The sequence below is a fragment of the Bos grunniens genome, chromosome 6 (genome assembly GCF_055505025.1).
Source record: "Bos grunniens cultivar Pamir isolate PY7600 chromosome 6, Bosgru_T2T1.0, whole genome shotgun sequence".
In the NCBI taxonomy this organism is placed as follows: Eukaryota; Metazoa; Chordata; class Mammalia; order Artiodactyla; family Bovidae; genus Bos; species Bos grunniens.
The window spans coordinates 3,609,667-3,625,609 of record NC_141170.1 but is presented as its reverse complement, the minus strand read 5'-3'; the positions used below and the strand labels follow the sequence as shown (position 1 = coordinate 3,625,609).

The 15,943-nt window shown below is 45.4% G+C and overlaps 1 protein-coding gene across 10 annotated transcripts in view; it reads right to left on the bottom strand.

The window, feature by feature from the left end:
• Positions 1-15,943, bottom strand: part of AFAP1 (actin filament associated protein 1) — a 145,029-nt gene that overhangs the window by 53,826 nt on the left and 75,260 nt on the right. For all 10 annotated transcript variants that reach the window (XM_086407441.1, XM_086407445.1, XM_086407442.1 and 7 more), the window contains 2 exons: positions 13,088-13,299; positions 10,497-10,676 (listed from right to left, as the gene is read on the bottom strand). In XM_086407441.1, the coding sequence (XP_086263567.1) occupies positions 10,497-10,676; positions 13,088-13,299 (392 nt within the window). The remainder of the gene's footprint in view (positions 1-10,496; positions 10,677-13,087; positions 13,300-15,943) is intronic.

The following is a 15,943-nucleotide window of genomic DNA, read 5'->3' as shown; positions in this document are numbered from 1 at the left end:
CACCACCCTAATGGCAGAAAGTGAAGAGGAACTAAAAAGCCTCTTGATGAAAGTGAAAGTGGAGAGTGAAAAAGTTGGCTTAAAGCTCAACATTCAGAAAACGAAGATCATGGCATCCGGTCCCATCACTTCATAGGAAATAGATGGGGAAACAGTGGAAACAGTGTCAGACTTTATTTTTTTGGGCTCCAAAATCACTGCAGATGGTGACTGCAGCCATGAAATTAAAAGACGCTTACTCCTTGGAAGGAAAGTTATGACCGACCTAGATAGCATATTCAAAAGCAGAGACATTACTTTGCCAACAAAGGTCCGTCTAGTCAAGGCTATGGTTTTTCCTGTGGTCATGTATGGATGTGAGAGTTGGACTGTGAAGAAGGCTGAGCGTCAAAGAATTGATGCTTTTGAACTGTGGTGTTGGAGAAGACTCTTGAGAGTCCCTTGAACTGTAAGGAGATCCAACCAGTCCATTCTGAAGGAGATCAGCCCTGGGATTTCTTTGGAAGGAATGATGCTAAAGCTGAAACTCCAGTACTTTGGCCACCTCATGCGAAGAGTTGACTCATTGGAAAAGACTCTGATGCTGGGAGGGATTGGGGGTAGGAGGAGAAGGGGACGACAGAGGATGAGATGGCTGGATGGCATCACTGACTCGATGGACGTGAGTCTGGGTGAACTCCGGGAGTTGGTGATGGACAGGGAGGCCTGGCGTGCTGCGATTCATGGGGTCACAAAGAGTCGGACACGACTGAGCGACTGAACTGAACTGAACTGAAATACAGCCATTTAAATTCTGCATGTAACAAAGAACACAGCCTCAAAAATATTAAGCAAAAACTGAAGGAAATAATAAAGACAAATAGATAAATTCATAATCAAACTGGTAGATATTCCCACATCTCTCCCTTGGAGTAACTCATAAAAAATAAATTAGTAAGGATGTAGGAGATCTTCACATGACAATTCATGACTGATCAAATAACCATCTACAGAAGAGTACACCCAGCAAATGTATAATACATGCCCCTTACAAGCAGACAAAGAATCCATACCGAAACTGACCACATGCTGAGCAGTAAGTCAAGTCTACAAAATGTCTACTTTGTGAAACCATATAAAGTTCTGGGACTAGTGTGGAATTAAACTAGAAATTTAAAACAATCAGATAAATTAAAAAAAAAATCACTCAATACTTGGAAGCTCAGCTATATATTCCCAAATAAACCATTATTAAAAAGGGGACTCACAAGAGAAATTAGAAAATATTTTAAATTAAATGATAAAAAACACAAAAAAATCAGAATAGAGGATGTGGCTAAAATTGTGCTTAGACGGAAATGCGTAGCTTTAAATAAATAAATAAATATATATATATATATATATATATATATGAAGGATAACAATTAATTATCTAAGTATACAATTCAAGAAACTTGGATAATTGTAGAAAATTAAGCCAAAACAAAGTGAAAGAAGAGAACTTAATAAAATAGAAAGCAATAGTACCATAGAGAAACATCAACAGTGGAAAAATTGGGGGTTTTTCTGAAAGAACTAATAAAATGGATAAACTTCTGGCAAGACTGATGAATAAAAACGCAGCACAGGGTCTCCTGACCTCTGTTGCCACAAAAAAGGCACACAAGCCATCACTCTCAGTTTGACAAAGCAGTGTGGATAATGTTTCCTAAAAAAAATTGTAGCATTTTTTTAATTCATTAAAGCATTAAGGATACAAAGAAGCCTAAGTGAGATAAGTTCTCAAAAGTGAAGAGTCCTTCTTAAGAAGGAAGTGACCCCAGCTGCCTCACAAATGGCAGAACAGCAGGAGGAGGGGACCTACCACAGGGAGGTGGAGGAGAAACCAGAAAATTTCTAGCAGCCACATGACTGAGTGAAGTGAAAGTCGCTCAGTCGTGTCTGACTCTTTGTGACTCCATGGCCTATACAGTCCATGGGATTCAGAGTACTGGAGTGGGTTGCCATGCCTTCCTCCAGGGGATCTTCCCAACCCAGGGATCGAAGCCAGGTCTCCTGCACCGAAGGCGGATTCTTTACCAGCTGAGCCACCAGGGAAGGGCCAGCAGCCACATGAAGGCTGGCATAACCATTTAAAACTCAAGGTGATGCAGTGACGGAACAAGTCTATACCCACCTCCACCTCCTTCCCTTGCTTCTGTACTGAGTGTGTAAGAACAGCCCAGAAGGCTAGAGCCAAAGAAGCTGAGTTCAGGGATGTCCCCCGAGACACACGGAACTTTGGCCAAGTGCAAGGCAGCTGCTTCACAGCAGCAGTGAAGACGATCCCCTCCTCCAGAGAGACCTGGGCTCTCCCAGAGTGCAAGGCAGCCAACCTGCAAAAGCTAGAGACACACCAGGACAGAAAGATTGCTCCCAAGGCATGGGAGGCCAGAGGCCCAACTGCAGAACGGAGAGGAGACCCCAGCAAACCAAAGAGCTAGCCTTCGTCAAGCCAAAAAGGAAAACAGGGCGGTCCAGAACACTGCCCTGTGTTTGTAGCACACAGAGGGCTCCAGACTCCCACGACAGCTCAGAACCTGAGGCACGCTGATGGAAAATTCCAGAACCAGCCCTGAAAACATGTGACAACAGTAGCAACGTGAGTCAAAGTTAAGCTGCAGCCCAGTCCAGATCTGCCGCCACTGCAGGTGGGACTGAGGCAGCCCACCTACAAGCAGCTAACAGGAGAAGGGACACACCCTTTTCTGGAGGAAATAGTATTTGCTTACGTCTCTGCTGTTCTTTTACACAAAGCACATGAAATAGGATGTAAAGTCAAGAGATAAATTCAATACGAGTAGTCCTAGAGATGAATCAAACATTAAAATTACAAGAGACTTTAAAATAACTATGATAGGAAGTCAAAAGAGATCATGAAAAAGGTATACAACATGTGTGAAGAGATAGGGAATTTCAGAAGAGAGATGAAAACTATTTTTTTTTTTTTAAAGAAAAATGCTAGAAATGAAAAATGGGACGTTACAAAAGAATAATTCATGAGATGGGCTTAAAAGCACAGTAGACACAGAGGAGGAAAGGACCAATAAACTCGAGGAGAGGTAAAGCTAAATACCCACCCAAAAATACACGGGAGAATGAAGAGAATAGAACAGAGTATCCAAAAATCCCTGGGCTATTCCCAGTGACCTAACACATACTAGAGGAGGAGAGAAAAAAATGAGGCAGAAAACCACTTGAAGAGACATAGCCCCAAATGGTGCAAAGCTGCTGAAAGACCTCAACCCACAGAACAACAAAAAGCTCAAACACTGAGAAAGGTAAAAACCTACAGAGCTATACCCAGACACATCATCGTCAACTGACAAAAAGCAAAGATCAAACAAATCTTAAAAGCAGTCACAGGAAAAAAAGACACATCACACTCAAAGGTACAATCGATACAAGTGGTGGCTAACTTCCCACAAAGAGTTAACGTGAAATAAAGATGTTTCCAGTCAAAGCTGAAAGGAGTTGTTTTAGGAAGGTCTGCTCTGTTAGAAATAACTGCAATTTAGTAATTTCTTTAGAGTGAAAATGAAGACACTAACATGGAGGCCCTACCTCAAAAAGAAATAAAGAAAGGGGAGATCCTGGGTGAACAAAAGACTTTTCTTTTTTCCATTTTTTTTAATGCTACATTTTTCAACTTTTTATTTTACTTTTCATTTTTTTAAATCTCTATTGATGTGAACAGCTGACTCATTGGAAAAGACGCTGATGCTGGGAAAGACTGAAGGCAAAAAGAGAAGAGGGCAGCAGAGGATGAGATGGTGGGATGGCATCACCGATTCAATGGACACGAACTCGGGCAAACTCCGGGAGATTGTGAGGGACAGGGAGGCACGGCGTGCTGCAGTCCATGGGGTCACAAGCTGGATACGACATACAGACTGAACCACAACAAATGAATTTCTTACAATATTGCGTCTGTTGCTTGTTTTGGATTTTTGACTGAAAGGCATGTGGGATGATCTTAGCTTCCTGACCAGGGATTGAACCCACACCCACTGCATTGGAAGGTAGTCTTAACCACTGGACCACCAGGAAGTGCAAAACACCTTTGTTAAAGGACATACAGGACGGGGTTCTCTGAGGTGACGTATACAAGAAACCATGTCGTGATTCTCCTTGAGAACTCTGGCAAAACCACGATACTCTCATAACACATTAAATCATGGTGAAAACTCTCCTCAACTATATTCCTCTAAAGCAGCCGGAGATCAGGAGATGCTGTAAGAACAGGACAATGCTGCGCAGCAGGGAGTGGGGGAAAAGAGCAAGAAAAGGGTGGATGAAATTAACACCAAATGTATACCAAAGTCAGCACTAGAACTCTCACGGATTCTCACCAGAAAAGGTCAGTGGTGTCTACAGTGCAGACAACTTCCTCTGAACATTCTCTCTGGGGGCTTCCCTGGTGGTCCAGTGGCTAAGACTTCATGCTCCCAACACAGGGGGCCATCCTTGCTCAGGGAACTAGATCCCACATGCCACAATTCAGAGTTCACATGCCACAGCTAAAAAAAGATCTTGCACGCGGCAACCAAGATCCAGAGTAGGCAAATTTTTTAAAAAGTTATCTTTGGTATAAACTATTTAAGGACTGTTTGGGATGTTTATTAGTTTATTTTGCAATAGGGGATGTGGCAGATGATTGGCACATGGTGTCCCGTCTGAGGGTACACGGGATGATAGTGCTTCCCGGCCTCCCTGCAGGTTTGGACAAAGGAGGGCAGAAGGAAGGGAGGAGGACGCTTGCAGCTCTGGCCTCGGAAAACATCCTCTGTCATCCTGACTTCCAACCTGACGTCAGCAGGAGCTTGTAAATTGATTAACATCACCACCAATAGCAGCTCGCACGTACATACGTGCTCATACAGGCGAGGTGCTCTTCTAAATGCTTTAGGTCTTAATGCTGGTGGCTCAGACAGTAAAGAATCTGCCTGCAATGCAAGAGACCTGGGGTTCAATCCCTGGATTGAGAAGATCCCCTGGAGAAGGGAATGGCAAGCTACTCCAGTGTGCTTGCCTGGAGAATTCCGTGGACTGAGGCTATAGTCCATGGGGTCACAAAGAGTCAGACTAACACTTTCATTTTCATATGGCTGTATCCTCACCACAACTCCAAAAGGAAATACTCCTTTCCACCCCTCTCATTTCATAGATGAGAAAACTCTATGTTTTGAGAAGTCAAGTAGCTCATCTGAGACATTCAGCAAGAAGCTTCTGGAGCTGAGATCACAATTCCGGGTCAGGCTCCAGTCAGCCCTCTAGTGACACGCTCTCTATGCAGAACTAGCTCACCCCCTTCTCCCTCCTGCCTTTTCTATATTTATTATGATGAATTTCAGAAGCAATTATAAGAACCAAATAAAACTTTGGGAAAATGGCTATGGAATGCTATTTACCTTCACAGCCTGCCTGACTGAGAGCTTACTTGTGCTCTCAAACCCTGCTTCTTCCGTGAGAACTTCTATCCAAGTAGCAGGCTGAGCTAGAGCTGTGGCTACCAAACCTGGCTTGGCCTCTGGAATCAGGAGTTTCCTTAAAAAGAGATTTCTGAGCAGGATATCTACAAAGAGACCCAAGGACATAAACAGTTCACAGGAACCGTAACACAGCCGTAGGCTCTTAAACTCTACAAAAAGATGGTCCATGCCATTCGTAAGGCAATAAGTGCAGATTAAAACTAGGTGAGATACCATTTTCCCCTCCCAGGCTGGCAAAAATTCAAAGGCTGGTAACATGCTCTGCTGGCAAGACAGTGGGGAAAGAGGCGCACATGTACTGTTTGTGGGAAGCTGAACCGGTAAACCTCCTATGAAGAGTGGTTCATCTATATCTCAAAATTACAAATGCTTGTAACCTTCATACAAATAATTACTCTCTTTGGAAATTTAGCCTACAGACTAGCAGAGGTGTGAGATGCTGTGGACACAGGATAAATATTACAGAACTCTGTCACATCAAAAGATGACAACAATCCAATATCCATAAATATGAGGCAGATTTTTTTAAAGCATATTCTGTTTATAAAGCGAAATGCTATGTAGTGTAAGAGAGAAAAAAGGAAGTGTTCTATTCTTTAATTTGGAAAAAAATCTCAAAATTATTTAGGGGGGAAAAAAAGACTAGGTGCAGAATACACCCTTTTTATGAGGGTGGGAGGATGGGAACTGAAATCTGCAATTCTATTTGCTTGCATACGGACAAAGAAACTCTGAAAGGACACACACGAAATGACTCCTCTCACACATCACTGGAGGAGGCTCAGTTACACACAGGAGCCTGGAAAACAACCTGCCCAGCTCCAGTAACGGTGAAGATAAGCACATGCCAAACGCAGCAATTCCAATAGATGGTCCCCATCCTGGAGAAACCAGGACACCCACACCAGGGGACACGCCTGAGGACACGCACTGAACACGGCCCAAGATAGCGAGAGTGTGCAAACAAACAGCTGAGTGAAGAAAGCTGGTGGAGAGACACGTGCTGGCTGGAGCCATTTACGCAGAAAGTTTACACATGAAAAATAAGATTGCCCCTCATTTATGAGTATATACATGTGTAAGTAAAAAGTATTCCTAAAGCATATCTAGATAATAATAATAAAGACCAAATTCTAGATAAAAGTTATCTTGGAAGAGGGAGAGAGAATTAATAGGGGAGGCATGTTTCAGGTATACTGGTGGCTTTGGGGGTCTTAAAAAGGTTGACGACATAAACTAAAAAAAAAAACATTCTTAGGCACCAAATCATTAGAAATCTCTGTTTTAAATTCCAGATGATTCTGAAAAGGCAGTCAATCTAAAGACAATATCTGGATGAAACTAAACTAAAACATCCCAGATCGCTGCTGCTAAGTCGCTTCAGTCGTGTCCGACTCTGTGCGACCCCATAGACGGCAGCCCACCAGGCTCCCACGTCCCTGGGATTCTCCAGGCAAGAACACTGGAGTGGGTTGCCCTCGCCTTCTCCATCCCAGATCGCTGCTGGTTTTAAAAAATTAAAATTTTGTATCTGCTTAAAACTAGTTTTGTCATCTGACTTTCATTTCTAATCAAGGCTTCGTAGGTTCCTGTATTATAACATGCAATGAGAGGGAAGCACAACATTAAATGGAGTAATTAAGGTAAACCCTTCAGGAAAAGGTAAGTTACCACGTGTTTACTTCTTTCTAAAGAAACATGAGCAAATGCTAAAAAGTCCTTGCAATGCAACTTCCACTGACAGAGTCATCACTGCAGTTGGCTAAGTACCCCTGAACTGTATTTCACATTGCTGACATAGATGTAAGATTGTTTCACTCCATTAGCACCTGACTTCTTAAAAAGTTTTGTCTTTAGTTGCGTGTTTGTGAGCAGCACTGTCAGCTCAATATTATTTCCCGATGAAGTAGTAAAACCCAGTGAACTCTACATGATTTCACACCAGACCAGTGTGACTAAGAAGGGAGCTACGACTCGGTGCGCATTAAATAGTCAACAAACTGTGAGAACAGAGTGAAAAGAAGAAAGCTTGGGTTTCAGAGCGTCCTTTCTCGGTTCTCCCCTAAGAAACAGGTAAACACAGAGATGCAGAAGGCCAGATACAGTAACCAGGTGAAGAAAACAGAATCAAAATTAGGCTTTTCATCTATTTCCTCATTCTTTCCCTCCTTAATGAAGGAATGGTGCTAAGAACCCGGAAGTCAGGAATAAAAAAAGAAAATGGCAAATTGTCAGATGGCCCAGCAGAATGAAGATGAACATGAAGTCAGGAAGTTCTAAAGTCCACTCCTGGCTCCATCACAGCTTGACTGGTGTGCCATTGTGTCTATCTGGGACTCAGTACCTCACCTGTAAAATGAAATGGCTAATAGTAACAACCTTTTTGGGCAGCTTTGTTGACGATGGAAAAGTACTTTGGTAACAGCAGGGGTTGACACGTGACATATGAGGTTCTGTGTCTGGAAGGCGAAGCAAACTCAGCAGCCGGAACTCTCGATCACAGGACTCCCATTAAAACAAACAAATGCTCTGCTCCATCTCCCAAATTACAGACATGCGAAAAGCCACATCTATGTGCTCTGCCCCAGCAGAAATGATCACTGTTGTCATTGCAGAGTCTGGCCTTATGCTTTTCCAGGGGAGAAGAGGGAAGTAGGGCTCTGGGTTTAATGGGCGCTGGCATCTTATTACAAAAGCCGCGTTATAAACTGTCTCATCAAGCTTTCCCAGCCCGCCCCAGTCCTTTTCTTCATAGCAAGTACTATCAGGCAGTGACGGACTCGAAGGTGTGGACCAACCCCCGGTAAAGACCGTCAGGAAAGCAGATGAAATACACACAGCCTCTTCCTAAAAGCAGAGAACAGCTATGAGCACAGTGTGGAATCACCCGGCCGTGATCCAGAGGTAGATGGAATACTGCGAGGCAGGCCAGCAGCTAGGACTGCCTTTGCTGCTCCCCAGAGGAGGCAGCTGAGGAGCCAGCTAGAACTCTGACAGTTCTGGAGGAGCGGGAACCAAAAGCTTGGGTCTGGGGCACAGAAAGGACAGGTCCCTGGCAAAACCCCACACTTTAGTTGTTGTTTAGTTGCTAAGCCACGTCTGACTCTTTTGTGACCCCACGGACTGTCAGGCTCCTCTGTCCTTGGGATTTCTTAGGCAAGAAGACTGGAGTGGGCTGCCATTTCCTTCTCCAGTGGATCTTCCCAATCCAGGGATCAAACCTGCGTCTCTTGCCTTGGCAGGTGGATTCTTTACCACTGAGTCACCTGGGGAGCCCTACCTTTAAGAGTAGGACCCCAAGATTAGGAGCTGGAGTAAGACTAAAATAAATATAAGCCTGCCCTTTAATGGACTGCAGCCTGACTTCAGGTCATCTGGAGGGCTCTGAAGAATCTCAAGCTCTGAAATTAGATTAAACTGCTTTTGGAGACCTAGTGCCTAGCAAAGCTTGTGCCATAGGCAAATGAAAATGCTCTCCAAGAAATGAAGCCACTGTGCTAAGAATCCAATTATTTCTAGAGGGACAACTGGATGCCACAAGAAAAAGCGTGAGACTAAAGCCCTCCTTCACACTATAACCAAAGATGAAAGCAAAATGGATCACAGACTAAATTTAAAAGCTAACACTACAAAACTATTAGAGGAAAATGTAGTTATAAATCTTTCAGGCCTTGGATTAAACAATGGTTTCTTAGAAAAGACACAGAAAGCGCTAAGAAGGAAAGACGGAGTGATACAGATACAATGTGGATGAATCTGAAAACATCATGCTGAGTAAGGAAGACAGCCGCAAAAGGGTACATATCGCATGAGTGCGTTTACAGGAAATGCTGAGAACAGGCAAATCTATAGGGACGGAGAGCGGATGAGTAGTTGGCTGGGGCTGGGGTTGGGGGAAGTGACTGCTAACACAGTAAGGACAGTGTTTCTCTTTGGGCTGATGAAAACGTTCTGAAATTAGATTATGTTGATAGCCGCACAACTCTATGAGTCAACTGAAAACCAATGATTCATACTTTAAAAGGATGAACTGTAGGATATTTGAATTATACTTCAGCAGAGCTGACATCAAAATGTACTACAATATTTTTTTTCCAAATGTTAATATAATGACCAGCATGATCATCAGATATCCTGACAAGAAGATAAAATGACATACACAAGAAAAGGAACCGTAGGTTACAGACCCAGGTCCAAACTCAACCGAAACCACAGTCAAAAGAAGCATGCCTGTATGTGCTTGTCATAGAGAGAAAAGGCAAACAAAAGTTCCTAAAAGGAAACAACTAGAAATTCCAGAACTGAAAACTACCATAGACAAAATAAAGAACCCGGTCAACAAGAGCAAACTTATTAGCAGATTAGATACAGCTGCAGACAGAAGCAGTGATCTGGAAAGTAACAAGAAAAAAATGAACACGACTAAAGAGGGAAACTAAGGATAAACGAAAAGAGAAGATAAAAGTAGAAAATAGTGGAAAAGTCTAACATATGTTTAAATTATTTGGGAGAGGGAAGGGAATGGGGCAGTTATATTTAAAGGGAAATGGCCGAAAACTTTTCCCAAAACTTAGAAAAAACTTTAAAAAAAACTTAAATCCACAGATTTAAAAGGCCCAGGGAAAGCTGAGCAGGGAAAAAAAAAAAACTACATCTAGACACGATGGGCTTCCCTGGTGGTTCATACGGTAAAGGCTCTGAGCAACTAACACTTCACTTTGGACATGACAAAGCAAAACGATAAAATCAAGCCAAAAGAGAAAGTTCTAGAAGTAGATTGCAAACAGGAGGCAGAATGCCCTTTTGAAGACAAAATTTAAAATGATTAACCTCAAAGTAATCAGAATATTCAAGATATCAAAGACAGGTTAATCCACTGTTTGCCCGTGCGTGCATAAAAAAATGCACATTAAACAAAAACAAACAGATCTCAGGAAGAGGTTTGGGAAGGAAACTGGCTCAGAAACAAGAACAACAACCAGTTACCTTCAGCCACTGCTCGGCCTGCTCCTTGCTCTGGACGGCGAGGACAAGCGGGTCTGTGCCCTGCTGGGTGATTTTCAGCTCGTGCTTCTTCTTCTTGCTGTCCTTCGGGATGTAGGTGATGTTGCAGCCTTGCAGCGGCAGCTCCATCTGGGGTTGCTGGTCCTTGGAGCTTTTGTAGCACTGTGATGGACGGGAGAGATGAGAGTAAGGGTACAAGGAAGTCCTTTAGGGCACAGGGGAAGCAGCGCTGGAGAAGCGCCTGGAGGTCCGGCTGAAGGGCAGAGATGCTCGGAGGCTGGAGCCCCTGGAGATCCGGGGATGCACACAGAGCCCCGCGGTACACCCAGGCCGCACCTCCGTGCACGCACACACACACCTGCTCGTAACTCAGCAGAGTTAACCAGCACCCGGACGGGCGTCGGCGGGGTGTCAAGTCCGGATGGATCTTATGTTCTAGCGGAGCGTCCTCTACAGGTGACATGAATGTATTAGATTTTCTCTGGCGTGGGCACACAGCATCCTGGACACACCGCAACTTACCTCATTTCATGGCTACCTATCTCGTCCCTACTCTTTCTAAAACACAGATGAATCATTTTATGAAGAGCATACATATCAGCATTTAATAGACAGAAACGGCTGCCAAGCTGCGCCTGCCAGTTGAGGGCAGGGTCCTCGGGAGAGCACTAAAGGGGTCTGGGCACATCTCAGGGCCCATCAGAGAGCTGCCTGGGCGCAGAGACAAACAGGTTCTGCAAGGACATTCAAAGAAGCTCATCATGGTGGCGCCCATGGGAAAACACACTGCAGTCATTTAGGGGAAAAGGCTGCTGTTTTGTTTTCCGTTTACAGCTTTCTGTTCTGTGAGACTTAGAGAGTACTTGCTTTTAACACTGTTAATTTTTTTTTTTTTTTCCAGTGTCAATAGGAGTAATCTGGGCAGTTGGATCGTAGGTCATTTTTGAATGAAAAAAAGTTTCATAACAAAACTTCGATTCTACATTTCATCAAAGAGTGCTTTTGCATGGCTTTCCATTCATCCCTTCTTAAATATTTACAGCTACTCTAAATGGTATCATCATCCCGGTTTGGAAGATGGGAGACCTGGTAAGTGATGGAAGAAGCAGATGAGGAGTGAGGGAAGGAAGAGACAGGAAGGGAAGGGGCTGGGGCTGGGGCTGGGCCAAGGGTGGACTCAGTGCCTCTGACAAGTGCTGACCCTACCCCAACCACAGGCTTCCCACCGCGTGCTCTAAAACCTCTTTTACGTGAGAAGTGAAGTGAAAGTCGCTCAGTCAAGTGTCTGATTCTTTGCAACCCCATGGACTATACATACAGCCCTGGAATTCTCCAGGCCAGAATACAGGAGTGGGTAGCCTTTCCCTTCTGCAGGGGATCTTCCCAACCCAGAGATCGAACCCAGGCCTCCTGCATTGCCGACAGATTGTTTATCAGCTAAGCCACTAGGGAAGCCCTTTACACAAGAGCCAACTGTGTATTTTTAAAGCGTTTATATAACATATCCACATCTTGCAACCATTATGTCAGATTGTAAATACGGACCATATTAATCTTTTTAATCTTTTTTTCTTTCGTTCTTTACTTTAAAATTCCCCCGTGGCATCATCATTTTTTGGCATAGTCTAAATTTGGGAGAAATTCAGGCCACACATGTGGAAAAAAACATGTATTCTCACTGCTTAAAAAAAAAGTTTGTTTTTTTTTACAAAACCATGAATCAAAAAACATACTATGTCCTAAGAATCTAGTAATATAAGATTCCCATAATTCACAGATGAGACTGTTTTTTTTAAAGGGAGGTTATCTGCTCCACTGAAAAGTGAGGTACAGAACCATACACCCTCACGTGTTCTGTTTTAATGATAGAATTTTTAGTGATTTTTATTCCCCAAGGTTCATTTGAAGGAAAAACAAAATACAAAAGCAGAGTCTAACATTCTTAATGCCAACAACCAACTGTGATTTCTGAAGCTGGGAAGGAAGCAGGGAGGAGGGACAGAGGATGCGACGCAAAGGTTCTGGCTCCCCCTCTAGGCTCCCCGGTGGCCTGGCGCCTGCAGCAAAGGGTGTGCATCCTCCTGCCCCTGCTCCTCTGCTACTTACTCTTTCTAGTCTGCCTCCCTGAGTTACAAAAAAAGAAAAAAGAGTCAGCCTTTAGCTCTCCAAAAGAATTTCCTTTCCTGGGCACCGTCCCCCAGACCTCGCCTGGCCTGCCCGTCCGCCTTCGATGACCTGGCTTTGAGGAATTCACTGACTCACTACAAATGAGAAAATCCATCCTGCGACGTCTGGCAAGCTGCAGCAGCATGCATTTCCACTGACATGAGCCGCAGACGCTGGCCCGAGACAGGGATGGTTTTGCCCGCTGAGTGCTCAGGGAGCTGGCAAGAAAAGGGCGTTAAAGGCACGGGAGCCTCAGCCAGGCTTGCTGACGGCCAGTCACGGGCCAGCGCTTCAGCTCCCTCTGTGTCCACCAGTGTGAACGTCGCCCGGGTATAGGTTCCGCCCGGTTAGATGGCCCGCTGCGCCTCACCGACTCTACACAAGAGAACCGAGTGGCGAGGCTTTACCAGTAGTTTGGTGTCTTTGATGACGCAGAGGAGCTTGGTCCACTGCCCGAAGCGCTTCTTCCGCAGCAGGAAGGCACAGATCTTGGCGTCCTTCACCAGGTCCATGGAGGCTTCCTCCGAAGGCCACTGGTGCCGCGTCTTCTTCCCCTTCCCATCCTCCTCCTCCTCATCGTAGGATTCGTAAGAGCTACTCATCGCATCCGAGTCATAATCTGTCAAAGATGAGAAATAAAAGTGAGCAAAAACCTTATCTTGAGGACGACCTGTGGGCTCCATCATTTTATTTGTAAGTGAAGAGGGGTTTCGGCATTCAGGGTGCTTGGAAAACATCAACTGGCAAAACTAGGGGAAAAATAACTCAGACTTGGGTAGTAGAAACCCAACCCAAGAGTTTTCAAATGAAGTGACTAAGAATTCTGCATTTATAAAAACCACTTCGGCACCTGCAGGCCCCACACTGTTAAATCCTCGCCGCATTCTCGCTGGGTGCCACGACCCCTACTCAACAATGGCTTTTGCCAAAGGAAACCCCCACCCACACCTTGATGTGAAGGTTCTTCCAGAGCTTCCCTGGTGGTCCAGTGATTGCGAATTCACCTTCCAATGCAGGAAACCAGAGTGTGATCCCTGTTTGGGGAACTACGATCCCACATGCCAAGAGGCAAGCAAGCCCGTGCCCCAGAACCACTGAGCCTGTGTGATCCGGAGCCTTTCGCTACTTGGGAGTCCGTGCACTGCAACCAAAGACTCAAGGAAACCAAATAAGTAAATATATTTTTAAAAGTTCTTTCAAGTCTGCAATGCCTTCCTTCCTCCTGGCATCACCACACACACCAACCCTTCTTAAAGTTCAAGATCCAGACCCAGACCACCCCTCTCAGTCAGGCCACCCTGGGGGTTGTCACAGATGTCCACCTGCCCCTCCTACTCTGCAGAGCGTCAACACTTATATACTGGGTTGTCTGCAGGGTCCCCACGGGAGCCCGTTTTCCCTTCCTCAGGATCTGTGCACACACTGCTCTCACCCAGGCTCCCTATTCATCCCACTCCATCTCCTACCCTTGCCTTGGTATATGCTCATCACTTAGGATTTAACTCATGAAGCCCTCCCTGAATCTCCAGCCCTGACAGGTGCCCCCCACATTCATGTGCTGAAGCTCCAACCCCAATGTTACTGTATTTGGAGACAGGACTTTTAGGAGGTAATTATGGTTAAACGAGGTTATGTGAGTGGGTCCGAATCCACTGAGAAGAGGAAGAGGGAGACCTGGAGTTCTTTCACCCTGCCATGTGAGGATGAGAAGGCAGCCAGCTGCACACCAGGAAGAGAGCGCTCACCACAAGCTGAGCACGTTGGAGCCCTGATCTTGGCTTCAAGTCTACACAACTCTGAGAACATGAAAAGGATTGTTTTGCCACCCAGTGGATGATATTGTGTTACGGCAGCCTGAGCTCAGATGCCAGGTGAGACGACCCTCCCCTCGGCTTCCACACCACTCAGCACATAACTTGGCCGCTGTGTTGTCGCCCCTGTCTGTCTGTCCCGCATCAAGCTGTCTCCCCTGCAGGAAGGGAGACCTCCTTGCTGGATGTGACTGTCCCAGTGCTTCGCAAAGGGCCTGGCACAGAGCAAGTGATACATATGTGCAGAAGGGAGAAATTGTTTGTTGTTCAGTCGCTTAGTCCGACTCTTTGCAACCCCACGAAGTGGAGCACGTCACACTCCCGTCGTTCATAATCTCCCAGAGGTGGCTCAAACTCATGTCCATTGAGTGGATGCTGCCATCGTCATCCGGAGGACTGTTAGATCAACTTAAATGCAGAGCCCTCAGAAGGATGGAAGGCATCTTAAAAACGATGAAGCAACACTAGTGACTGCCAGTGATCTCGATCGCTTCAGCCCTGCTGGCTCGAAAGATGCTGGAGGTAGTGTGATTCAGCTCAGCATTCCCTCAACCCACATCTGAAATACACTCGTTTTCCATAATACATGTGAGGAGCGAACACCTCAATGAGGAATGAAGGACGGATTAGGAGAATCTGTGGCCGAAGCAACTGGATGCATAAGAACTGGCCGACCCTCTAAGAACAGAACTCGCTGGAAATGGACTGTAATCTGTAATCAGGAGACATGCGTGTATGTTAACTTTCTCGCAAAGAATTATTTAATAAGGGAGGCGGGGAATAGAGTGATTGATGGTTTAACTTTTAAATCCTAATAAAGAAGTCAGGGGAGACTTTTATGGAAGAGACTAGGGTGACTCACCCTAGAGGTAACTCTGGCAATGGCAGGGAGAGTGGGCTAAAGCCAGGGTGACAGTTAAGAGGTGTCTGTCGTGATGGTGGGAAGGATGCTCTGCCAAGAGACGTGTGGGGCTGGGGGATTCGAGCGCCTGAAGGATCCAGGTTACAGACCACGGTGGAGAGAAGAGTCCAGGCTCCCCTCCCGTGCTGCTTGAGTCAAGGCCTTTCTCCTCCTTCTCTGCACCCCTTCCCCCACAGTAACACACACACATGTGCAAGTGCACACTCACCGCCTCCCCACATGCCACCGTCTACATCTACCCAACAGCCCCTGTTCACATGGCAGCCACGGTGGCCGTTTAAATTCAAATTCTAACTCAAGTTAAATAAAACTGGTCTCCAGATCCACACTTCGAGTACTCAGACAGGCAGGCAACCAGAGGGCCACGCACACGGCACACAGGGAAGGCTGGACAAAGCCATCGGCCTCCACTGCTGACGAGATGGCGCCGACCAGACAGGAGAGTCTAGGAGAAGGAGCACGACTTGCAAACGCAAAGAAAAACATAGAACACTGTGCGAACAGCGGCGAGGCACGTGCTTTTCAACAGA